A 25,689-nucleotide genomic window follows, 5' to 3' on the forward strand; every position below is an offset into this window, starting at 1 on the left:
TTTGAAAACAGAGCGAAAATGAAAGTCATGACAATAAGATGAACTTGTGGTCACATTGAGGTTAATGACTGAATTCCACATCATTTGATGTTAGGGGAGGTTACTGGCACAAGGTGATATTTGTGTTGCATGACATGAGCACTACATAATTACTTAGCTATAACTTACCATTTTAATGCTTGTGATTGTTTAAAGATTCATTTAAATTACTTTTATTTTTCAGTGCCCTATTTTTCCAGTTGTCAAGTGAATTGTGTGGTTGATAATTAACAAATTAGTGGCATCACTTTGGTTTTACAGATATTGTACGACAGCTTGTGCAATAGAAAACTTGCCTTCTTTTGGCAAAGAAGTTGACACATCTATAAATTGATGCCTTGAAGTCTTTCTTCAGCATTTATACACGGTATACCAAATACCAGCACATCAAAAACCTGTAATCTAATACAATAAATTGCAGTTGTACTATCAATCTTTTGGTAGAAACATTTATTGCTCAGCTAGGTATCTTTAATAGTTTGTTATGGACCTGAGTGACTCACATACAATTTAAAGCTGCACATATTTCTTAAGTAATGGAACAGGAGTATGAACATAGTGTTTAGGTATAGAATGAGTAATATATATAGTCAAAAGTAGGTTATTTACATAGAAATAAACTACAGGTAAAAATATGTATAGGCTTAAGAGAACTGCAATATAAAAAAGAAGTAATACATGTCACTATGTTATAGTAACTGAATTATAAATCCCTTTTATTGCTCATCAAAAGAAAATGAGGAGGAGAGGAATTTTTTTTTTTTAATAAAGAAATGGAGTATTTTACATTAGTTGCCATGTAATCTTAGTTGGATTACTATTCATCACAAAATAATTCTGCATGGGAAATCCGAGAGGTACTAATTTTTGAAAAAGTAAGGCCTATAGGTAGGAATGGTAGTTTTATTACACCACCTGCAATAGCTGGAGAAAGCAGACAAAATTTATTTGGATGGAAATTTGTTTTAGGAAAACAAATCCTTTTCCATGTCTGTTATGAGCAGCAGACTTCAAGGTTTGCTTCAAATTGCTCTTATTTGATTAGCATATTCAAGCAGCCTAATAAAAATGTCAGCCCCATTTACAAGCCTTATCTTGCCTATGCCTTGTCACCAGCACAGCTGTGACAACTCTACTGCTGAAGTTATATACAGGTAGGTATTTCCAGGGTAAAAAAAAAGGAATTCCAAAGTATTTCTGAACATGTATGATGCTTATCAGAAAATTAATGAATGCCAGTACAACTAAAAGCTTGCAGCTCTTCCTAGAATTAGGCTTAGCATCTACAAGGAGTAGTGGATCAGGGAACAAGTTTTGTGTATCTCTAAAGTTATGATATAAATTTCTATATAGCCTCTTGGTTTTATGTTATATCCTCCTTTATGTCAGCTCATTTTCTACGTAGATTAAGTTATATGACCTCGAGTACTCACAGATGTCTTGGTACCGTGACATCTTCTGAGCTTTGCTTCTGCCTGTCTCTAAAGGACAGTGACAGCTTTGTTAATATTGATAAAGCTTCAATAAAAACTTCATGAAAATTATCCAGAGTATCCCAATTTATATTTACAACTAAATCACAAACAGCAGGTGTGTCCAGTGAGATTGTACAGGATTTTGTATTGCCTGCCCACTTGGAAAGGCTGCCTCACCCTTCCTTCCTCTGTCAACACCAGATCCCTGCCCGGTCAACAACCTGTCCTAATTCTGATGGCACATTGTTTGTTTTTCCTTTTCCAATATCCCAAAGATTATCTACACAATTAAAGAAGTTGGTGATACTTCAGACATTTATATTCTTCAGGGCAAATTACATAGTAAAGCTTCTTAAAAGTTTTTTATTGCTTATAATTCCAAAATAAGATTAATTCATGATATAATCACTCAGAATTTTGCAATCACTTTTTTTACTGACCTTACCTACCTCTAAAGGAATTGAACTTATAATGACAGATTGAAATAGGTACAAATGATTTCAATGCTGAGCTCCTCTTTTGTCCCTTCGTTCCTTTCCATCACCATCCTACTTTGTTATCTTGTCATGTGTTACATATGTGTGTTATAACAACTGTTTCAAGATCACATGTTTCCATAGCTGGTATTAGTCTAGTTTCAGGCTAGTAAATAAAATGAGGCCATTTTTTCCTGGTTGAAGATATGGTTTGATATCAAGGGATATTTTTTGTTACAAGCAACTGGAGTTTGTATACATATAAACCCTTTCCTTGCATTTGCACAAAAATACACCACTATACTTGCAAAAGAGGTATTGTGATTACCAAAACACAGTAATCAGTATTCCCATATAAACTGGATAAATCTAGTAAAAAATTAAAATGTGAAAAATGTAGTCAAATGATTAGATGACTGGTGACTGGTATTTAAATTATGTCACATTTTACATCATTAAACATTAAAAGTAGCTTATATATCAAAAGGTAATTTTTTTGTGAACATAATTGTTAAACCTTTTAAAATAAAAATATGTCTAACTACTGCACAATACTTGCAAAGTTTTTGTTTTTCTAAAATCTGCTTTCCAGATCAACTACTAATCATAATATATATTCATAATATTTATGTTTTCATCCTTTTGTTAAAAAAAACCCTTCAGTGTTGTACATACTACATCACATATTCTCTGTATAGGATAATCTAGAAAAAGAATTCCTTAATATTAATAAAAATTACCTATAATGTCAACGTTCAGTTACTCTGAAATGTCATTTTAAGGTAACTCTACCCAAGGCATCTACCGTTAAGGAATGATAGTAGTAATAAGTAATAAGTAATAAGGAAGTCATATATACAAGATACAGTTAAGAAAAACACAACAAGGATCAGCCACCCAACAAACAAAACAATCTTATAAAACAAAGAAATCAGTAGAACGTTTTTCATTCTACTTGCTTGAAACTTTTCCTAAGCAAGAAGATTTACAGCTCCAGAACACACATAACCCTTTAAATAGTATCCCAGCTATAACCAGGTACACAGTCTCTCTGAAGAGTCTGATATGAAGAGGAATGAGACGCTACAGGTTTGTAATTACAGTCTTTGCAGCACATGAACTTTCTAGGTGTGGAAACAGTAAATGAGCCAAGACACCAAGGAACCTGGAAGGTTGTTTCTAATTTAACTAGTTAGCAAAGTTTGATCATGCAGATTGGATATCTGATTTATACCAAGAGTAGGCACACCCTGACAAATGCTTAAGATGAGTAGAGCTGTATTATTCATCATATGTAACATAGATTTAATGGCTTTTAATGACCAGCTTCTTATCATAAAAATATATTTACATGATGTCTGTGAACAAGTATCCTCATAGCAAAACGTGGTGTTTATTTATACAGGCAAACTCTTGACCCCACTACACATGTTCCCTCCAGGAGAAAGAAAGTAAACATGTCTAGTATCTTTTTACACAAAGAAACAAAAAAAGAGTAAAAAATTCTGAAAGAAACCCCACACTTCTCTTTGGCGTTCATTCTTCCTTGTTCCTTTGTCCAATTCTTGTCTCTGATATAATCAAAGTGATTAATATACAAGGAAAATCTCAGGGCAAATGTGACCAACTGATAGCAGAGACTTGCTGAAGTCAGTGCTATCTAGACTTAAAACTTACATCAAGCTGTGGACTGGCCCTGGACAGATTACCTCCAGAGAGTCTCCGTTGAACAACACCGTGGGTTTTTCTGTGCCTGCTGGTTTAGACTACAATTCTTTGAGAACAGAAAAATGCATACCTCAAAAAGTGGCTGTTATTTCATCCTGAATGCCTTCTATAACTGTAGCCTCCTTTATCACTGCCAAAGCTTTATATCTCTCACAAAACCAGGAGACAAAACTTTAAAAAGGTCAGCCTGTACTTTAGGATACTTCTCCTTACCTTGATATCCATAAAATATTTACTTTAAAAATATACCCACCTCATGTTATCAGTGCAAAAAGATTTACATTAATCTGCATTACTTATACATACATTAAAGTATACCGATGGCATTAAAAAATAAAGAAAATCATGTAATACCTTTACTTTTACCTATGGATTTGGTGAAATGGTTCCATGAAGAAAGCATTTCCAGACAAAAAGAGAATAAAGAAGAGGAAAGAAACAACAGTAAGAGTCATGAGTATATGTAAATGCAATAGTATCTGAACATGAAGAGACAAAGTATAAGGTAAGTGTCTGGAGACAAATGGAGATGCAATCAGTGTCATATTAGGAATATAGTTTATTTTTTTTCCAATCATGTACATGCAGAGAAACACAGAAATAACCCATGCTTAGATAAGAAAGAGTGACACAAAAGTAACATGGACAATGGGTTAGGAGGAAAAAAATCACCAATTTTGTTAGGTTGTGAAATTGTACTCTCAGCATTCCAGAAGCCAGGAGCAGGTGCTTTCTGCACATTTCCAATCAGCCATGCATTAATGCAAATGGACTCTTCAATGTGTACAGTGTGACAAGCTGAGTATCTTCTTTCAGGAGCTATCTGAAGAGTGCTCTTGTGCTGCTTTTATCTTTTATAGAATTACCCGTAATTGTATTTTCTCATAAATACATGAAATTTTCTTAATCACCTTCTTATTTCTCTCACCTCTTTTCAGTTATTGTACTGCAAGAGGGGTAGTTGAGGAGGCAGGAAGGACAAAAGCTTACGGAGCAAACAAAAAGAAATAAATAATGAAATAAGGAAAGATGTCACTAAAACCATGTGTTTATTTGCAGCCAAAGACAGCTTTCAAGCATTTGCCCATTGTTTGCAGTGATGGATTCAAAGCAGCTACAGAACAAGAAGAAACAATGAAAGCAGAGTGGAAAAGGAACAGAGCCCATACCTTGGTCGCCCATCATCAGGTGCGCCAGACCTTGAAGGGAAACAAGAGCACAGTCAGCAATGAACAAGGGAGCACGGGAAGGTGGTATTGTCACAGTGACAAAAATGTTTTGTGACAGGCATCTGTTTCCTATGAGATGTCTGTATCACAGAGGGAAATCAAACAGCATTTTTCAACCACTGGTTGGAATGCTTTGGGCTATGAGTAAGAGAACTGCAATTCAAACACTAGGTGCTGTTTTATTGTGTATTTCTTCTGTGCAGCAGTTGGGATGACAGAAAATAATAAAATCCTTTCAAATCCAACCAATTCCTTTAATAGTCCATCTGTCTATCATATTTTGATTATATTACTTTGAACACTTTGCTGGGAGGACTTACTGTCCTCTACATGTGAAATGATGTTAAAAACCTGGAGAGGTGTAAACCTGAAAAATGGGCTGGGTCTGATCTTTTTCCCCTCATAAAAATGAGCATTTCAGGTAATTAAATAAAATTTCTTCATCACATTGAAATGATAATGCAAGGGATGTCTCCTTATTTGTGTGAAACGTGACAATAGAATGAATTTGTTCCAGAGAAGGTGAATTATTACATATGCAATATAAAATACATAGCAATAAAGAAAATTAAAGTGACAGTTTCTGAAGCTACTTCATAAATCTATGAGAAATAGGTTTTGCTTTATATTTGTATTGTGAGATGAAATCCAGTCATACCAGGATAGGTCTGGTGACATTTCAAAACAGATGTCCATAATGATAATCACTCAACAAGAGCCAAATTTTGTTACTCGTTAACGAAAAGTATTCATTTTTTTAGATTCATGACAGTACATTATTATTATTATTATTATTATTATTGTTGTTGTTGTTGTTGTTTTTGTTATTATTATCATCATCATCATCATCATCACTGAGAATAATGTGATGTAGGGAGAACATTCTGCTAGAAATATGAAGGTTTTTCACATTTTATGTCTGGTTTAAAAAACAGGCTTATTCTTATTGAACTTAGCTGGTTTAGGATCCATTTTAGAAGTTATTAATTGTTCATGTGTTAAATGTGCTCCTCTTCTCCAACAACTACAAGAAGTGATACATTATTTTCTTATTTGCAATTAATTTAAATTAATTCACACACAAAGAAGGTGTGCAATAAAATATCTTGCTCTTTATTAGAAAGCAGACTTCCTAGAGAGTTCCTGTGATTTCTAATTCACAAAGAAAATTAGGTGCACAAATGACTCATAGTACTTGTGGGGAGTTCAAAGAAGATACTCCCGACTGCAATCAGTCTTAAAGGATTCATATCTTATCAGTTCCAAATCTCAAGTGATGTTCCAAAATAGACTAACAATGGTTTTGCTGAATTAGTGCTTTTTGATGTCACTCTTTTCAGAAGTGTAGTTAAACTGAAGGGCCTGATGTGCCCCATCTCTTGTGCAATAGGTTCTGTTTCCTAATACAGTGCCCTGCAGCTGGTGGGATTACCTGGGGTTTACAGAAATGTAAGTGAACGCTGAGCGTGATCCTGACATAAGCATTGGGAAACATCACACAGTTGTGCTGCAGTTCGCAGCTTGTGAATGAGAGTAGAAATGTTTGCATACGTGTTCTTTGTAAGTGTTGCTGTAAGAGAGGCACGCTGAATACACCAAGTGTAAAGACCCACGGTCAAGCTTCATTCTTCTAACGTTGAATGCCCTTGCTTGGATCCCTTGCTGCATGGCCTTATGGAAGTATTAGTCTCTTCATGAGATTATTTAACTTGTCATTTGGCTTTTAACTTTTTGTGTGGGCAACTATAGTAAGACATCTCAGATTTTTGACTTGGCCTTAACTGTATTCAATAGAGGGAAAGTGAAACTAGTCGGATGTTACAACACCTTTCTCGTTAATAAAATTGTGACTCTTCAGCAGCTACTTTATGTGAGCTCTTTCAGCTCTTAGAAGGTATGAAGCAAATTGCTGTCATGTCTCCTAGGGGAATGCAAAGAAGGTAATCTCTTACTAGCTTACATTTAAATACGATCTTTAGCTATAAGGACCTAAACAAAAGGCGTAGTTTCAGGAGATTACCACTGCTTGATAGCTACTATATTTGCTAAAATGATATGTGAGATTGGTCAGCTGTAAATACATGATTCTTACATAATTTGAAAAAAAAAAACATAAATGGCAGAAGTGCCCCTTGAAAACATCATAGAAACCACTTGAATTTTAAGAGTCACTTACAGTGCTGTTCAACTAAAAAAGGAAGTCAAGTGAATGTAAAAAAAATACACTGCTCAAACCAAACATCTATCAATTAAAAATTTTAGTACTCGTCCTCAGACACCGTATTTTGTTTGACTCTGTATGTTACTTTATTTGTGAAGCAGTAATGTTCCTTATACTTACTTGCTAAAAGTATGTAATGATACTTACCTTATTTTATATTTTTGCAATCTATGGATGAAGGCTATGGAAGAGTGAAGAATTACTATTACTGTACCTGTGCAATCCAGAGAGTGGTTTAAAATGATACAGATAAATCTACCATGATAGCAATCACTGCTATATTTTCAAAATGACAGTCTGCTTGTAATAGAGAATACCACAATGGATAGTCATGGAAAGATCTAGCCTTCTCTAGCCATGTATAGATGTACCATACATAGAAAATCCTAGTTTGTGCACCATTACTTCATAACTGGAATGATAAAAGCCTTTGCTTTGTGAATTAGGAATTCAAGATTTAATAGGAATGCCTCATGTGTGATCCACTCCATCTTTATACTGAACTTGGCTCTGAGAGTTAAGAGGCACAGATGGGATACTGGAAGCAGATATGAAGGTAAGATATTTTCATAATTTGGTGTGTGAGTTCCATGCAGAGCACAGGCCAAAACAAAATTTAAACATGGTAAACCTGCGGTGAATATGTTCAACACTAGCACAATTTTATTAAAATGTAGCCTTTTCATACCAGCAATATATACAAAATTAACTCTGTGAATACTAAATCCTTCTGTTTTCTTATGTAGCCTAACTTACAGAGATGCTCAGGTATCACAGAAATCAAAGATGAAAAACTATATCTTGGTTTCCAAATTGCACTTTGGATACACCATTCTATGCTTCTATTCTTTGTATGTACATCCTTTGTAACTTTAATGTATGCATAAGTATCCAGACCTGCATTGGAATAAATTTAAGGTTGCAATTTTAAGAATTAGATTCAGATAAAGTCTGGATTAACTGTTATCCAGGCTTTATCTTGTACTGCTGTGCATAAATGAATATGTGAAATGAAATTGGACATCCTTAACTAGTTATATGAATTCTAATTCACATTTGAGACTCATGTTGACACCAGTAACAGTTTTAGGCACAGATCAAATATAAGATTAGTACTTATTTCTAGGCTTTTACATTTTTCACTTGGAATTCCTATCCCAGTGCTGTTGAATACATTTTTATTTCACAATACCATCAGGATAGATGGCATTGTGCTCTACTTTCCACTGCCCTGTCTCACACTTTCTTTAAAGGGACTTAATAATATACCAACATTATTATTAAAATCACATATTGGTCAGTATGTGCATGACTGCACACAATTAAAGCATCAGAATTGTTTAAATTTTCTTTTTTCTACTGGTAACATATATTTTAGTAAAATTGCACAGCATCATGTATGTACTAAATCTGAGCACCTCTCTTTGCCCTTGAATACTGTAGCATAGAGAAATTTTTTAGAAAATTGCCACTGAACAGGCAGGCAGTGGCCCACAGTGATGTGAATCCTGAATGAACTCAGGCCCCCAGTGGCTCACTACAGGACCCTCCATCAGAGCCATACAAGGGCAGTCACTTTGCATATGAGTTAGCTTACAAAGTCCTGGATTTAAAAATAGTTTTTAAAGTACTGGAAAAAACAAAATAAAAGTTATTGCTCAGTTTAGCTAAACTAATTTTTCAAATAGGTAATCGTTTATCCAATATGCAAACACTTAGCCCAGAGAGACTTCTAAAAGCACTTGTACATAAAAAAGCACCTGCACCTTTTGGCTTATAAGCAAAAAGACAGTATTAATTCCCAGCAATAACTGACCTGTGAAGCATATTCTGTACATTTAAAACTATGATACATATATCTGCACACAACATGCTTTACTTACTTACCAATATTCATGCTAGATGGTGTTGTGCTTTAGTTTCCACTGCCCTGTGCCACACTTTCTTTAAAGGGACTTAATTACATACCAACATTATTATTAAAATCACATGTTTCTTCTTTCACAACATCCAAAAGGCAGAGTGCATTATGTCGACAAGTTAGACAGAAAAACTTTTTTCCTAAAACTCTGTGCTGTAAGGGATATTACAGTAAGCAAGATTTGTAGTACTAAAGAGAAAAGTGCTTTCCATTTTCCTAAGCAATTAAAAGATAGGTATTTAACATGCATTACATTCTTGTGAGGAGGATTTATGCTCCAAGCTAATGGAACAAATAGTTTCTTGAAGTGTTTTTCATACAGAACATGAGAAGAAATCGGTTCTTCTGCAGATCTCGGAATGATTTTGAACAGTGATATCAGTCATACCATTGTTTCAGTGAAAATATTCTGAAATTACACCAACAAGGCCAAGATTAAAATGGAGCTTTCCTTGTGTTCTGTATGGAAAAAGAAATCACACTTATTTAATAAACTTGTATACCTTTATGGGTAAAAAAATGCAACTTACCGTACTGAATGATACGTGTACTTTTATAACATTAAGCAGAAGGAAAAAAAACACTTAACAGAAGGGAAAAACAAGAGCTTAGGAAAATAAGGTAGAAAGCACCCACCTTCCACATAGTTGTCTTCTGTAAGCACATAACAGGGAAGGAGAGAAAAGGAAAACATTCATTAAGCAGCATGCAGACTGGAACTTGCCATTGCATGTCTTCATCATGCAAGGCATCAAACACAACATGCAAGTGCTCCATTGCTACAATCCAGAGGGAAAACAAAAGAACCAGGGAAGCAGTGTTTCCTCTAGTTAACATAATTTACGTGATACGAAATAAAACAATACTGTTTGCAAAGTGCAAAAATTGTACAGGATTTACTGCAGCTCTTTGTAAATTCAATTATTATTAGTCATTAATCAGAGGATCTTCTTGTAAGACTTCTATAACTATATATTTTAAGGCCATCAGTCATTTGTGATAGAGATTCTAAGTTCATTTGCCTCTACTTTCCCATTCTGAATTTTCCTTAATGACCTGTAAGAAGTAGACGATTTTAAACAGATCAAACAAGACAATATAAGTTTTAGAAAATGCTGTGAAGATGTTACCACAGGCAGCATGGCTGATCCTGCACTCATTACTGAGGCACTCACTACTGAGGCACTCACTCTGGTCATTGGGTCAGATGTCCGAATGCAGTGTGGAAAAACTGTCACTTAAACTGGGTGGAATAACGCAGAACTGTAGGATCATGTCGCACAGCATTCGTCATCATCAGAAGCTTGCACATCTTAAAAAATCAATCAATTCTCTGCCTGGTACAGCTAGCAAAGGCCACAGCAATCTCAGGCATGGGTTCTGCCCCCGGATGAGATCAAAGGGCATTTTGCCCACGTAAAGGGTGCCATCAATAAGCAGTAAGTTGTCCTTTTATCCCCAACCCAACATCAACGAAAGGCACAGGAAAGACAGTTCCCCCAAAGCCTACAAAGAGAGCAGGGACTAGGAATTGAGCCTCAGCTAATGAAGTGGACAGAATTTAAATTTAATAAACAGGCTTAGTGTCCTAGTACTCATGGTAGACTGTATAGTCCTCCACTCCTCCACTAGGTAGGTGATTTTGAGGGAGTATGTCTCTGTTGCCCATTATGAATTTGACTGAGGAGAGGATAGGAGAGAGTACAAAGATACCTCAGGGGAGAGAGAAAATGGGAAATGTAAAATAACAAAGGAAAAACAACATGGAATTCAAGGAGATGGACTGTACGAAACCAACAAAGAATCGGGGAAGGGTGACAACACAGCAGTCTGACTGCTGGGGAGATCTCTTCCTGCAGTTTGTGCTGTCTCCACCAGCACTTCCTGGGGAGCGAGCACTCAGAAGCAATTGCAAATTGATGCTCAGTTCTGTCATTACAGGTCATTTCTCATGGATTCTTGCTATAGGAAAATACCTTTTCATGTGACCATTAAGAAACGCGATTTAAACTCATTTGGATATATTGTAAACCAGGGGTCAATAAAACAAGGTACACAGAATTGGGCTCAAAGGTATCTCTTAAGCATAGCAAGTTCCTGCCAGAATGTGTCACTTTTTGTAATGAAAACACCTTATAAGTTAATGCCACAAAACACTGAAAAATTTCATCATAACTAGACACTATTCAAATAAATAAATTGAAAAGTTTACCACTTTAAAAATAATAACTACTATAAACAATGAATAATAAGGGTTTATGTTTCTCAGTTTTTAGTTGTAATATTCATAGGTCAGACCAGATAAAGTTATTTGGCTTAAGGTATGATAAATCACCTTTTCTATGCACACATTCTAAATTTAGACTTCTAAAATCTAACTGCCTGAAATTTTAGTTTGCTATGAAAGTGCAAAGGGTACATACTGTTTCATGCATTTAGGAAAGTAAGTCTGAAAAGAAAAAAAAAAGAAAAAACCAAAAGCAGTGTGCCGGTTGTGAGTAAATACCTGAAGATCAACAAATTGAATAAAGTTCACTGAGAAAATGAAAAACACCCAATTTCACAAGATAAAGATCCTATGCTGTATAAGCAGTCTAAATTGCAGTGATATTTGGGCTATTAGAAATAGCTACTTACAGCTAAACTTTTCTGGAAAAGCCTTCTTCCTTTAATTGCATAATTTCCTTCCCTTCAGTACAAAAACCCCCAAACTTAATGAAAAATAAATCACTTAACTGTAGTATAACCTCAGGCTCCTTCATCTAGTCCTGGTTACCTCAGTGTGGGTATATTGCAATACCAATACTTTGTGACAGTGACATCCTTTTTGGTGGCCATATTTAGCTTAACATAATTACTTAAAACCAACACGTGAACTTGCTTAAAAGGACAGTTCAGTTGCTCATGATGTCAGACTCAAAAGGAGAGTTCTGAAAATGACATGACAGGCAGTGTCAGATGGTTAAACTCGTCTGGTTACAGCATTTAGCATATTTTGATTGATATCATGGGCCCTATTCTTAGCAGCGATTGGTTTGTCTTTTTTGATGACTGCCACCAGAAAGATTTACAGAAGCTGAGCAGCTTCCCCTAAATGTCTGTTTGATTAAACTTTTAAGTGATAGTAAATTAAACTGTCAAAGCATTTTAAATTAAATAAAATTCAAAGTGTTGAGTTCCTGCTCTGTGAATAAAATGGTGTATATAGCCAAACCCGTATACACTAGTAAACAGCAATGAAAATTCTTTCCTCCACACATTTTTGTCGTGGTAAGTTAAAGCATCTTAAACAGCTTTGCAATCTAAGAAAAATATTGGTTCAGCTTCTTTATGGTACTTTACAAAGTTTTTACATTAGATTATCATTGAGCACTATTATTTTTTTAAGGTATTTTTTTATGATGGCTGATATATTTCCATATCACTAACACTTTTCTTGACTTTCCTGATTCCCATTTTCTTAGCATGGCCTATTCTTCTACGCAGAGACTAAGAAGCCAGAAGACACAAATTCTAACTTTGGTTTTTATTAATTTTCCTTACTCCAGCCACTCTTAAAAAAAAAAAAAAGAGAAGACTCTTTGAAAGCCACAAATACTATCAATGTCTTAATTTTGTTGTTTGGAGGGAATAAAATGTTCCTCATTTAAATCGGGAGTAAGTGTATTTATGTCATTATAGTTGCACTGGTGAAAAATTTATGTACCTGGAGGAGAGTAGAGCTGTATTACACATGTCTGTCATTGTTGATGATTTAGCCACCCATAGTCTGAATCTACCCATAGTTACATCCATCCACCCTGGAGGACCTTATTGGCTCCCGAGTAGCTCTGTTGGCATCGGTGGAACCAGAGGCTTTCAAGACCCAAAGTGCCATCTCCTACCTGCTGCAGGCATTGGCACAGAACAGCTCTTAGCCTTTTCTGCACCAGCTGATAGTACCAATGATTTTCACCAATGTATAGACCAGGTACGAGACAAGGGGCTAAAAGAGACTGTCAATGCAATAGTGGAAGAGCAGAATGGCCTTACAGCCTCCACTAGCAACTGGATGACTGGCCAGACAGGTGACTTCCTCTTCAGCACTGACTTCTAGTAGATGTGAAAAGTCCTCTGTTTTCACTCACTTGAAGGACTCCACAGGACTTCATCCACTGCAAATGCTTATTTCCTAGACCTTCCCCCACCTCCACAAACGATACTAAATTGCACTGCTAATTTCTGTGTTTACAACCTACTTCCTTTGGCGAAATTCTGCTCTCAGCGCTACTGGTATAATCTGTTGACTGCACATATTGAGCCAAATATTCAGTTGATTTAAATCTGGTATGACATGGTTGAAATCAGTAGAACTATACAAACTTACACAGGCTGTGAATCTGGCTTACCATCTTCAGATGAATTGTCTCAGGCTGTCCCTACTGAGCTGAGAGCAGAATCTGCTCCCTATTTTTTTCAGCAGACGTATTACTATAATTCAGTGATATAAAAATGGGAATCATGTTTTTTACAGGATATTTTTATTAGTTTGAGAATCTTTTTAATATTTGGTGATGCTTCACGGAAACCTTGATTTTTTTAAAAAATAAGTAACTCTTTATATGTTTTTTGTGGTTATTTCTGCTTCTACAATTTTTCTTCTGCTAGAATATTCACACCTTAGCCACAGATAGAACACAATATTTGTCCTGACAATTGTATAAGAATAGTATTTTCATGATAAACAGATGAAACAGTACATTAGTATTTTGAAGTTACAGAAATAGCATTCTAGAAATAACATGGTAAGAAATAGCATATTAGAAGTGACATTTTTATAGTTCTTTTTTCATCAAAATTATAGTTCAAAATCATATTTGGCAACAATGAAGGGTATAATGTACCACAGACATAGTTTATGAAATGTTGCAACATATTCAGGAGTATGAGTAGTAGGGAAGTGGCCTGAAATAATGCTTATTTTTATGCAGGTGTCTTGCAATAAAAATGATGGCTAGAAATTTAAGATACAGTATTTTAAGTTTGTTTTCCCAAAGAATAATGCATAAGTATACTTCTCTATAAATTTACCTACTTAGAAAAACTGTACTGAAAAATTTCATTTCAAGAGGCAGCTTTTTCTATGGGACTGCATCCAGCATCTCTTGGATAGTGTAACTTAGCCTGTCCCATCAGTTTCTCAAATTGTTAGAGAATTGTTTTATTTAACATCTGGTTGAAAAGAAAATATTTGGAAAGAATATGAAAACATGAAGTATGTTATGAAGTATGTTATAAAGTATGTTACAAAGCATGAAGAGTTCTAGTGTCAATAATGATGAACTAAAGCAATACATTGAAAACCTGTGGCTAGTAGCATTGCTCTTCTCAAATGCTGTGTATCTGACAATTTCCATTAGGAATGTTTGCACTTTTTTGAAATGTAGTTTTGAAAACCACTGTAAATATTGATTGTAATTATTGACTGTAATTATGAATAACTAGAAATGTATTATAAACATACCTAGTACAGAACTCTGATTCTGGTGCAGCCTTGTGCTTGAATATTGAGTAAACAGGTAAGCTGGCCTTCATGGAACAAAACTTAGGATTCATCTGTAAAAATCTGCAAATCAACAGAATCTAGGGAAGAGAGCCCAGGAGCTCCTACCTTTCCACAAGGCCCCATTAAGTCTTAAGTCAATGTAGAGCCTCTTCCAGACGCCACGCAGCTTTAGGTGGACCCATTCAGAGGACTTTCCAGTGCAGTGGGTAGAAGTATAATATAACAGGGTCTCTTGATATTTTTGGTGGAAGGGAGAAATTTCAGAATAAAAGAAGTTTGCTTCTCTTCTAGCTCCATTTTCTATCTACATCTCTGTGAAGATCCCTTCTTTTCTGGAATGCCCTGTATGAGACTCAGGAGAAAGGTGCAATACCATCAGGAGCAGAAATGACCTATCTTGATCAAAAATGAGGACAAGGCTTTCTGCCAAATGACGATCATTAGGGGACAGTTAGATTTTTCTGCTTGTTTTGTACAAGACAAAGCCATCAGCGAAAATTCAGTACACCTCTGTAAATTCTGTTAACATCCATGAATTTATTCGAGGTGAGGCCACTTTTTCTAGACAGTGGTATGTGTCCCAAGTGCATTGAGAATGCAATAATAATGACAAGATAATTTTAGTTAAGCTACTGCAGATGAGCTCCTAGTGTGAAGCAGCAGCTAAGGGGCGCATGCAAGTCTTGAATGCACAGGCAAAGAAACAGCAAACAGAAACAGAAAATGGCAAACTTAATTTTGTGGCATAACTAAAACCATTACTGTGTTTAGTTCCAGTGCTCATATATTTAAAAGGAAGAAAAAAATGAAAGAGATTCGAGAAAAAAAACTTTTTCCACAGTCATTCATTGCATTAAAAACCTTAAAAAACCTCAGCAACCATGTCTTACAATGAAAATCCTAAAATGCTCAATCTATTGATTATATCAAAGACAAGATTAAGAGGTGTCTTGAACCCAGTCTGTAACTATCAATGCTGGGAGAAAGATTCTTGTTACATGGAAGTCCTTTCAACCAGACAAATGCTGGGATCGAGAGTCAGAAAAATTCAAACTGAAAATAAGATCAAAATTTTCAATAAAGATAAAATAAGTGTCAGAAATAACAGGAAATTCTTCCCTGAAGTCTTAATTCAGAGCCTTTGTCTAACAGAAACTGTCTATCAATTATTGGTTTTGGGCTGCATTGTAGCAATCACTGGAAAAAATTCTGCCTTTTGCCATTTAGGAGGTCAGGTTAATATTTTCATAGCAGTATATTCTGGCCACAACTTGTATGAATCTATGAGTTTTCTCTAGTCAAATGAGAACAGAGACCAACATAAACAGCAGCAAATACTTTGACATCCTGTTAAACATAAAATGTTCAAATAAATTATTTTCTCAGAACCAATCTCTGCATCATTTGCAGAAAGAGCTCACTGAGAAATGTTTCCCATGAAGAATTTAAATATAATGGCGACAAAAAATCATTCAGACACATCATCGCTATTGTTCCCAATGGGAAAATACCCCCACCCCCAATTTACTTCTACACCCTGTAATATTTTCTAATACCCTCTCCAGTTGTCTGAAGGTGACAAACAGGATCAAAATCAAGATGTAATTAAATCAATACTCTTTCTGAGGCAACAATTTTTGTGCTGTTTGATACCTATGCAGCTTTATGACTTTTCTATCATTTACCATCACAAGTGTGTTAAATACGAAATCATTCAGCATTGCTTTAATTTAATGCTATTCTATGATTATCTTATTGTCATACATTTTTAGATATTGCACATCTGAATAGACTTGAGTTTCTTTGGAGCCACAGTAGTTAACAAATAAGCACAATTTTGATACTTATAACTCCTTTTTCTCAGCTACTTCCTAGAACTGACATTTTTTGAAAGTTACTTTTCCTTGTCTTTTACTAATTTTTACCAAACTTCTAAATAAACTTGGACTGACTCAGGGGAGAGATCATGATGTAGATATATAAATGACTGCTTTTTAATTATATTATAATCCCAAGAAATTTGACTTTGGCCTTATTTTGCCACTTCATTCAATTTAATTCTTTTTCTCCAAAATGGGTCTGGCTAGTCTCAGATCTACTAAACTTCAGACCTGCTTGCAATATGTCAATGCTTCAGAGAAATTTGCATCAGTCACTGGGACAAGTGTTCTTGCATCTGCATCATGGCTGCAGTAACTACAACCAGGGATCAAAGGTGGAATCAAAGGGGTTTTTTAATAATTGAATTGAGTAATATTAATAATAGAGGTAATGAAAGGAGAAATAAGTCATTTGCATAAATGAAAAGGAATCAAAGAACTACGCTCCCTCCCCAGTGTTTTAATTTCCATGTATAAGCAGAAAATGAAACACAATGTAAAACTATGTATTTCAATCAGTAACTAGATATTCTTTAAGAACTGCTGCTCTTTTTCAATTTAACTTCTGGGACTGTTTCTCTGGATTGGAAACATTAAATTTCCATTTAAAATCTCTGGGATTTGTGCACTTTACTTTGATTTGTGCTTTTAGACCTCTTCCTTGTAATCACTAGAGGTCTTATTTCCTATCACGGAGAATGGATAGACTAACTAGAATTAAGGACTAACTGTATACAGTCTGCTTTACATGGCCTGTATATCTGACTATATCTCCTCTTTTCTTCCTAGCACTATTATTATTCCTTTGGATTTTCTCCAGTTTAGCCCTGCTGGGTACGTGGCATGAAAATATATTTTCAGGATATTCCTATCAAAACCTTCATAAAGAATTAACTATTCTGTCTGGCAGAGAGTAATGGCAAGAACAGATTATGTTCTATAAAAATTATGCAGGGTGACACAGGTATGTCTATTTTAAGAATATCTGCTTTGAAATTAATTTGAAAAATTAATAAAATAACTTATTTCAACAACTTCTTTAATGAAAAGTTGTGAAATGAGGAATAAAGATTTTCATACTTATTCGTGCTTGTTTCAGTGTACATGAGAGTAGAAACTAGTCCAATAAATCTGATTCCTTGTTGTGCTGTGCTTTGTGTAGTCAATTATGTCTATAAAAGAGGCTGCAAAATCAGGTCCCAGTTACTATCAGAAGAAATCAAATCCCTGTCCAAACATCCTTTCAGCAAAACTGGTCTGTTAGACCCATTAATACAATAGGATTAGCTGAGCTGACAGTGAGTAAAAATGCTGTACAGTGGTTGAACGATAGAAGTAATTTTCCAACTGGATGGCAGGTTTACAGAGGTGATGATCCAGTGGATAACGTGCGCAGGAGACTCAAAGGAGGAGAGGTCACAGTTTTTCTCCATGGGGAGGATATTGTTTTTAGACAGTGCTTCCTAAAACTTTTCTACTGGTTTTGTATTGTATGGTGAATTGGCAGCTATCTACACTTTCTCAATCTCAGTATACTGTGTAAATACAGTATTTCTCCTTTATAATACTTATTAAAGGGTGATGACATAGGACTGCACATTCTGCCTATCTATCTGAGATATTCACTCAGGCCCTGACTCTGTAGCTGGATATTTGTACCTTCCCAGACTAGTACAACACCAAAGTTACCAGTACTGCATGCAAAGCTAGCCATAGTTTTGTATTCACACATTGCCTTTATATAAAAGTGGAGAATGTCTGTGTGCTATCAGTAATGCTGTGACTTTAACATAAGCAGCTGAAGACAGTTTGGTATGAAGAGTTCTTCAGAGTTAACAGCTAAAAATGTAGAAGACGCATTGTACACAATTAAAAATAAGAGTAATAATTTTCAAAATCACTTTGTTGTATAGTTCTTTAGCTAGTCATCATAAAATTTTCCTGGCTGCTACTGAGATTCATTTTGTGGATATGAACTGAGCTGAACCTGCCTTTGGAAGCCTTTAGAATGGTACAGAACAAACTTTCTGCTCTTTTAAATGGGAAATTCCTCTGAAGCGAGGAGAGCTGTACTCTGGAAGTCAGCATGCTGTAACTGAGTGTTTAATTTGACATCAAATTAAAATTTAATCACAGCTATCTGTGACTGCGAGTGAACAAATAGATATCTTTATATTTTTTTTAGAGAACTGAACTTCATTTTCTCCTTTACTAGTCTGCAATCATCTCAGAGCTAATGCCGGATGTTATTCTGATTAATTAGTAGTTATAGATAATGACAATGAAACTAATTACAAGAAATTTTACAATTAAAAAAATCTGGTCATCCTTAGCTAAAGCAAGAACTGATATATTTTTTATTTACTCCATAGATTTACAGCAACTGAGCAACAATATTTTTTTGTAGCCATGTGAATGCCTGGATTGAGCTCCCATATGTACAGAGTACTTGCACACACTGCAATCAGAAAACAGATGTTTGAGAACAATTCTTGATTTTCATTAATTACTTTGATATGAATTGGTTAAACAGTTATTTTCTTGGCATAAGATTATATATTGTAACTTTTATAAGGCTACTATGTGATGTAAAATACTTGCAGGCATTAGTTTGGAATAGGTGAAAAACGAGGCTCCTGACAAGGAGATACTGTACCTGATGTGCTTTTGCAAAATCCTGATTGTATGTATATTAAGGCTAACTATATTAATTTTTCAGCTGTGACTGTTCCTATCGCAGAACTGCACAATTAAAATTTCTAGTGGTAGTAGATGTTTCAAGACAGTCACATTTTTGGGATGCCTATAAAATAAACCCAAACGAAGTTAGAGCTAGTTCTTATCTTTCTAACAGTTTAATCAGTACCACAGAATCACAGAATGGTTTGCACAGAAAAGACCTCTGGAGGTCATCTGGTCCAACCTCCCTGCTCAAGCAGGGCCACCTAGAGCTGATTGCCCAGGACTGTGTCCAGTTTGCTTCTGAATATCTCCAACATTGGAGACTCCTCAACCTCTCTGGGCAAGTGGTGTCAGTGCTTGCTCGCCCTTAAAGTAAAAAAGTGTTTCCTGATGTTCAGACAGCACCTCAGGTGTTTCAGTTTGTGCCCACTGGGCACCACTGAAAAGATCCTGGCTCCATCCTCTATGCACTTTCCGTTCAGGTATTTATATACCCACCCTGAGCCTTCTCTTTTCCAGGCTTAACAGTCCCAGGTCTGTAGCTGGGACTCTCATAGGACAGATGCTCCAGTCCCTTCATCATCTTTGTGGCCCTCTGTTGGACTCTCTCCAGTATGTCCATGTTTCTCTGGCACTGGGGAGCCCAGAACTGCACACAGGACTCCAGGTGTGGCCTCACCCGTGCTAAGTAGAGAGGAAGTATCACCTCCCTTGACTTGCTGGCAATGCTTTGCCTAATGGATACCATTAGACTCCTTTGCCCCAAGGGCATATTGTTGGCTCATGGTCAACTTGGACCTTTCCTGCAAAGCTGCTTTCCAGCTGTGTGTCCCCCAGCATATATGGGTGCATAGGGTTGTTCCTCCCCAGGTGCAGGACTTTGCACTTCTTGTTGAACTTCATGAGGTTCCTGTCAGCCCATTTCTCCAGCCTGCCAAAATCCCTTTGGATAGCAGCATGACCTTCTGGTATATTAGCCACTCCTTCCAGTTTGAGAGTTCTCATCCTTACTGAGGTTAGACTCTGCCCCATCATCCAGATCATTAATGTAGATGTTAAACAGGATCAGACCCAGTATTGGTCCCTGAGGTACACAGCTAGTCACTGGCCTCCAAATAGACTTTGTGCCACTGATCATCGCTCTCTGGGCCTGACCTTTCAGACAATTTTCAATCCACCTACTGTCTGCTCCTCCAGCCTGTACATCAGTAGCTCCTCTATGAGGATCTTATGTGAGACAGTGTCAAAAGCCTTAGTAGGTCTAGGTAGACAACATTCACTGCTCTGCTCTCATCTACCAAGTCAGTCAATTCATTAGAGAATTTTATGAAGTTGGTCAAGCATGACTTACCCTTGGTGAAACCATGCTGACTACTCCTGATGATTTCCTTGTCCTTAATGTGCCTGGAAATAGTTTCCAGGATTAGCTGCTCCATAGTGTTTCCCAGGGATCATGGTGAGTCTGATTGGCCTGTAGTTCCCTGGTCCTCCTTCTTGCCCTTCTTGAAGATGGGGGTGACATCTGCATCCTTCCAGTCTTTGAGTACTTCTCCCAGATGCCACGATTGTTCAAAGATTATCAAGAGTGGCCTTGCAATTACATCTGACAGCTCCCTCAGCATTTGTGGATGCATTCCATCAGACCCCATGGACTTCTGTATGCCCAGTTTGCTTAAGTATTCCCTGAACTGATCCTCTTCCACCAAGGCTACATCTTCCTTGCTCCAGCCTTTCCCATTCGTCTCTCACATCCGGGATTCCTGAAGATTGGTCTTGTTGGTAAAGGCTACAGCAAAGAAGGCATTCAGTACCTCAGCCTTTTCCATGTACTGTGTCACCAGGTCCTCCATCTTGTTGAAAATGGGTCCACATTTCCCCTGGTCTTTCATCAGTAACGTACTTGTAGTAGCTCTTCTCAATGTCTTTAACATCCCTGGACAGATTAGGTTCCATTTGGGCTTTGGCTTTCTTAATTTCATTCCTGAATGCTTGGACAATGTTTCTGTATTCCTCTCAGGCCACCTCTCCTTGCTTCTTCCCTTTGTATGCTTCCTTTTTTTATTTGTGTTTGGCTAGCAACTCTTTGTTCATCCATACAGGCCTCCTGGCATTTTTGCCTGACTTTGTTGGGATGGAACCGTCTTGGGCTTGGAGGAGTTAATACATAAATATTAACTGGCTTTCTTGGAGCCTGTTCTCGCCAGCGCCTTATCCCATGGAACCACTCTGAGCAGATCTTTGAAGAGGCCAAAGTCAGCTCTCCTGAAGTCAAGTGCTGTGAGCTTGGTTCTCACCCTCCTCTATGCTGTTGGGATCCTGAACTCCACCATGGTCACTGCAGCCAAGATCTTCACATCCCCAGTGAGCCCCTCCTTGTTGGTATATGCGGTCCAGCAGACTACCTCTCCTCATTGGGTCTGCTATGATTTGGAGGAGGAAGTTATCATCCAGGAGTCTCTTGGATTGCTTATATCCTGATATGTTGTCCCTCCAGCAGATATCAGGGTGGCTAAAGTCCCCCATGAGGACACGGGCCTGCAAATGTGAAGCTTCTCCTATCTGTCTGTAGAAGGCCTCATCCACTTGTTCTTCCTGATCAGAGGAACTATAGCAAACACCCACTATACTGTCATCTTTGACAGTTTTTGAAGTCTTCCTTATTACCTTTGTTCCTTTCTGAAAGAAATTACTTGGATATATATTCTGATGCTAATCTTTAATAATTTTACATTTTATTCTAAGCCTACATTACCTTCAGTATAGGCCATGTGGAGATTTTTTGTGTAGTTATGCTGTGATGTAATTCATCTATCATTTATCATATATCAGGAAGGTAGCATGTTGCCGATGGAAAAGTGGTAAAGCATCTTTTCTGTTGTCAGCTCTTCTACAGCTGGCAAATTGGTTAGAATGACAAAGATGTTGGCATCAAGAAAAAGCAACATTCGAATTCTTTAGTGAAGAACTATTTCTGGGCTAAAACTTTATTAGATTCAATTATAATAATTCCTCGGGAAAAGTCATCTCTGTGGTGTATTGCCCTGTAGTACATATTACAGGGACACTAGGGAATATTGTAATGACCTTTCATGGGACTGAGTCAAATAGAAGTTTAGAAGGAAATTGGTGAGAACATCTAAATGTACAGCTATAGAAGAAAATGCCTGAGGAGACATAAATACTATTGTTTGAGAAATATAAAAAAAAATATATCCATTAAAATGTGTTCTGAATGTGTTTCTTAGATAGCATTCTTTTGAGGTTACACCTTAAGCATGCTATAATATGGTATTTCTTATATTATTAAAACAAAATTTTAATAATAAGTGGACTAAGCAAACTGTCCTACAGGGGAAATCCTTCCCTGTAAGCTAAATCCCAATGAATAACAGAAATCCTTTTTGATTGTTGGCCCATTATTGAAATGAGCACACAAAGTTTTTATTCATGAAGAGGAGGAATAATTCTGAGGTTCCCAAAGTGAAAAAACTCTTACATCTAAACCATAATTAAAATTTCTCCCCAACAGAGCAGTTATGCCATTAGGAAATTCACAGAATTATAATCATGAAAGGAAGGATCGTGTATCATATAACCTATGTACTTAATCAAGTTAACAGAACTCCCAAACAAACCACAAACATTTCTTGAATTATTTTTTTCAATCACATTTTTAGAATAAAGAAATAACCCAAGCAACTAACCATCTACTAAGAAACTCATATTTGAATGAGGTGGAATTGTTATGATTATCTACTGAGTACATAGACTACATAAATATATGCACATTGATTCATGTAATAATAATAATACCTTATGCGACGTAAATTATGTCTAAAAGTAATGAATACAGCCAGCATAGTGAACAATAAATTATGTGCTATGGTCCAAATGTTAATATATACAGAAACCAAAACAGAAGCCATGTTCACACTGAACATAGGAACAAAAATTTACTTTACTAACACAAAACTCCTCCAAAATGTCATACCATGCCAAGGGACAGATATATATAACACTGAACTTCAGGAGAAGACCCCTTACAATTCAACAAAACAAAGACTAATACATATGAAAATGCTTATAAACTTGAAAAAGCAGTATCAATTAATAGGATTTTGAATTTGTTGCATGTTCTTATGTTTAAAGAAAATATTTCAAGGAACTACTGTTCTACAATTATAGTTTCTTTCAAAACAAGACAATAAGAACTGTACAAAAGCCACTGACAACATAATTCAAATTATTTTCATTTGCAGAGCCTCTTTATATAGCAAGTTAAAAAGTACTTGATCAATTTTTTCATTCTGTTTTTTACAGCTTATAGTAAATGCTTTCCTGCCTTAAGAAATGTACACTTATTCCAAAAGTGCATGTTACGAAGAACATCTAATGCTTGTAATCGTTTGCTTCTTATAAAAAGAAAAAAATTCAAAGCATATTTCCCAAAACATGCTTGGAAAGCACATAGAACAGCCTCCTCATCTTACTTCCATTAAAACAAACCAACTCTCCCTCCCCAAAAAGCCATCTGTCTGCAAAAGTAGTTTAGAATATCAAGGTCTCAAGTGTTTTTCCTTTATCTCTTTGAATTTATCTCTTAACATTCAATATTGACAACTATAATTTTTTATCCAGTCTGCATTATTAGCAAGTTATCACCATTTTCCCTAGTGGGACAAATTTTTTCAAATACAGCACCTTCTCATTAGGGCATTGGCATAACCTTTAAAAACCTTTGCTGTTATTACTCTCTTACATCTTGTATAAATGGTATCTGCATGTATTTAAAAGACATGTAAAAGATGCATCCTAACAAATACTACAATCAAATTACATACAAAGGACATGTCCTTTATGTAATGTCTTACTATAGTTGGATGAGAAGTGTAAAATTTAAATAATACAAACAAGTAAAGTTCTAGTAAAAAATAAGTGGAATAGAAAAACTGGGCAGGAATAGTTATGACATACAAAGGGATCTTCTTTATAACCCATTCAGATGGATAGAAATCTTCTAATTAATTTATACAGCTTGGATAAGACCTGGATTGCTCCTTGATTTTCATGGTTTATCTGCTGTGCTGCTACTTGGCATCTGTAACTCCCATTGAGATCGCATGGTGAATCACTGGAACACAATGAGTTCTTGAGTCCCCTTTTTCTGCCAGGGAAGTATTTCTAATCAATAGCTTTTAATGTAATGGAAGTTACCACAATGCTTTCAAGATCTGGGTTTATGCTGTAGTTAAAATGAGCTTAATGCCATCTCTAGTGCATAGTTGTTTCTTCACCAAGCTGCATATTACACAGTAGGTCAAGGCTGTTTGTCCAAACCAGTATTTCATAAGATGAAATGAAAGCTATGCAGAAAATGCTGATACTATCACAGGGAGATCATCTTCATATGTTTTATTTGTGACTGCCTACACACCCACATATTTAGATATTACTTGTAAAGTTGTATGATTAGTAAAGTTATTTAAGATAACTTTAAAGATTAACTATAAAGATAATAAATAGGTTAAATAAATTTTTCATCTGATTTGATTTGAGGGGGTATGCAATGGGAAAGTGCAGACTCTGATGGAAGATACGCTTATGTAAATCTCCACTGACACAAGAGAGCTACTTCAAATATATGTGGACTGGTGTAAGTCCCTTGTAACACAAGTTCAAATCTCTGGTTGAAACCCTCATAAACACATTTTAAATTGGAATTCTTCTCTTAGAATTGCATCATTCAATTACATACACTTTTGAGCATAAAAAGAGGAGAAAGACATTTAGAAAACAGGTATCATTCAAGTGTTGGCTATTTTTTTCTCATTTGTCAAAACATCGTAAAAAAATGCTATAGTCACAAACATTAAAGAACATAAGTCAAATGCAGTGAAGTGTGGAGTACAGATTTAATTTGGGTAGAAACAACACATGCCTTCTAAGTCCCAGTTTCTCCAGAAACTGAAGAACAGGGTTCACACATGCTGTAAGTAAACAGTGATGGGTACAAAGGAAAACTGAAGTTAACCATGTAGCAGTAAAAACAGCTATGCTTCTCTGAAATGAGATAAAAGTCCCACTGGAAATTTCAGGTCAACAGGAATTTTGCAACTGAATTACAGGATTGGGCCCTAAACGCTAACATTTGCACAGAGAGCTTAGTCATCTTTGTGCAACAGTGGCACACATTTTGGTATCATTTAGATATGAAAGTGATCCCACTCGCTTATGTAAATTGGGTATTCCCTCCTGGAATTTAGTAGTTTTCTTGGCAAATATAAGGATTATATGCAAATGAAAGAAGAAGAAGAAGAAGGAGAAGAGGAAGAAGAAAAAGAGAAGACGACGACGAAGAAAAACAACAAAATGGAAAAAGAAGAATTAAAAAAAAGAAGGGGAAAAGAAGAAGAAAGAGAGTAGCAATTTCTTTTAGGTGCATAAGAATTAGTGTAACTTACCCAGCACAATGCCATGGGTCTCACTGACCTTG

At 36.0% G+C, this 25,689-nt stretch overlaps 1 protein-coding gene across 24 annotated transcripts in view; it reads right to left on the minus strand.

Moving 5' to 3' along the window:
* Positions 1–25,689, minus strand: part of NRXN1 (neurexin 1) — a 744,403-nt gene that overhangs the window by 652,870 nt on the left and 65,844 nt on the right. For 9 of the 24 annotated variants that reach the window (XM_081997810.1, XM_081997804.1, XM_081997802.1 and 6 more), the window contains exons 2-4: positions 9,726–9,743; positions 4,888–4,917; positions 4,073–4,084 (exon numbers count right to left, since the gene is read on the minus strand). The exons of 5 other annotated variants lie outside the window; for them this stretch is intronic. In XM_081997810.1, the coding sequence (XP_081853936.1) occupies positions 4,073–4,084; positions 4,888–4,917; positions 9,726–9,743 (60 nt within the window). Of the gene's footprint in view, positions 1–4,072; positions 4,085–4,887; positions 4,928–9,725; positions 9,744–25,689 lie in introns of all 24 variants that reach the window. 10 more of the 24 variants (XM_081997801.1, XM_081997823.1, XM_081997824.1 and 7 more) reach the window with 3 other exon arrangements.

This window comes from Phaethon aethereus, assembly GCF_964289735.1.
Source record: "Phaethon aethereus genome assembly, chromosome: 3".
Classification (NCBI taxonomy): domain Eukaryota; kingdom Metazoa; phylum Chordata; class Aves; order Phaethontiformes; family Phaethontidae; genus Phaethon; species Phaethon aethereus.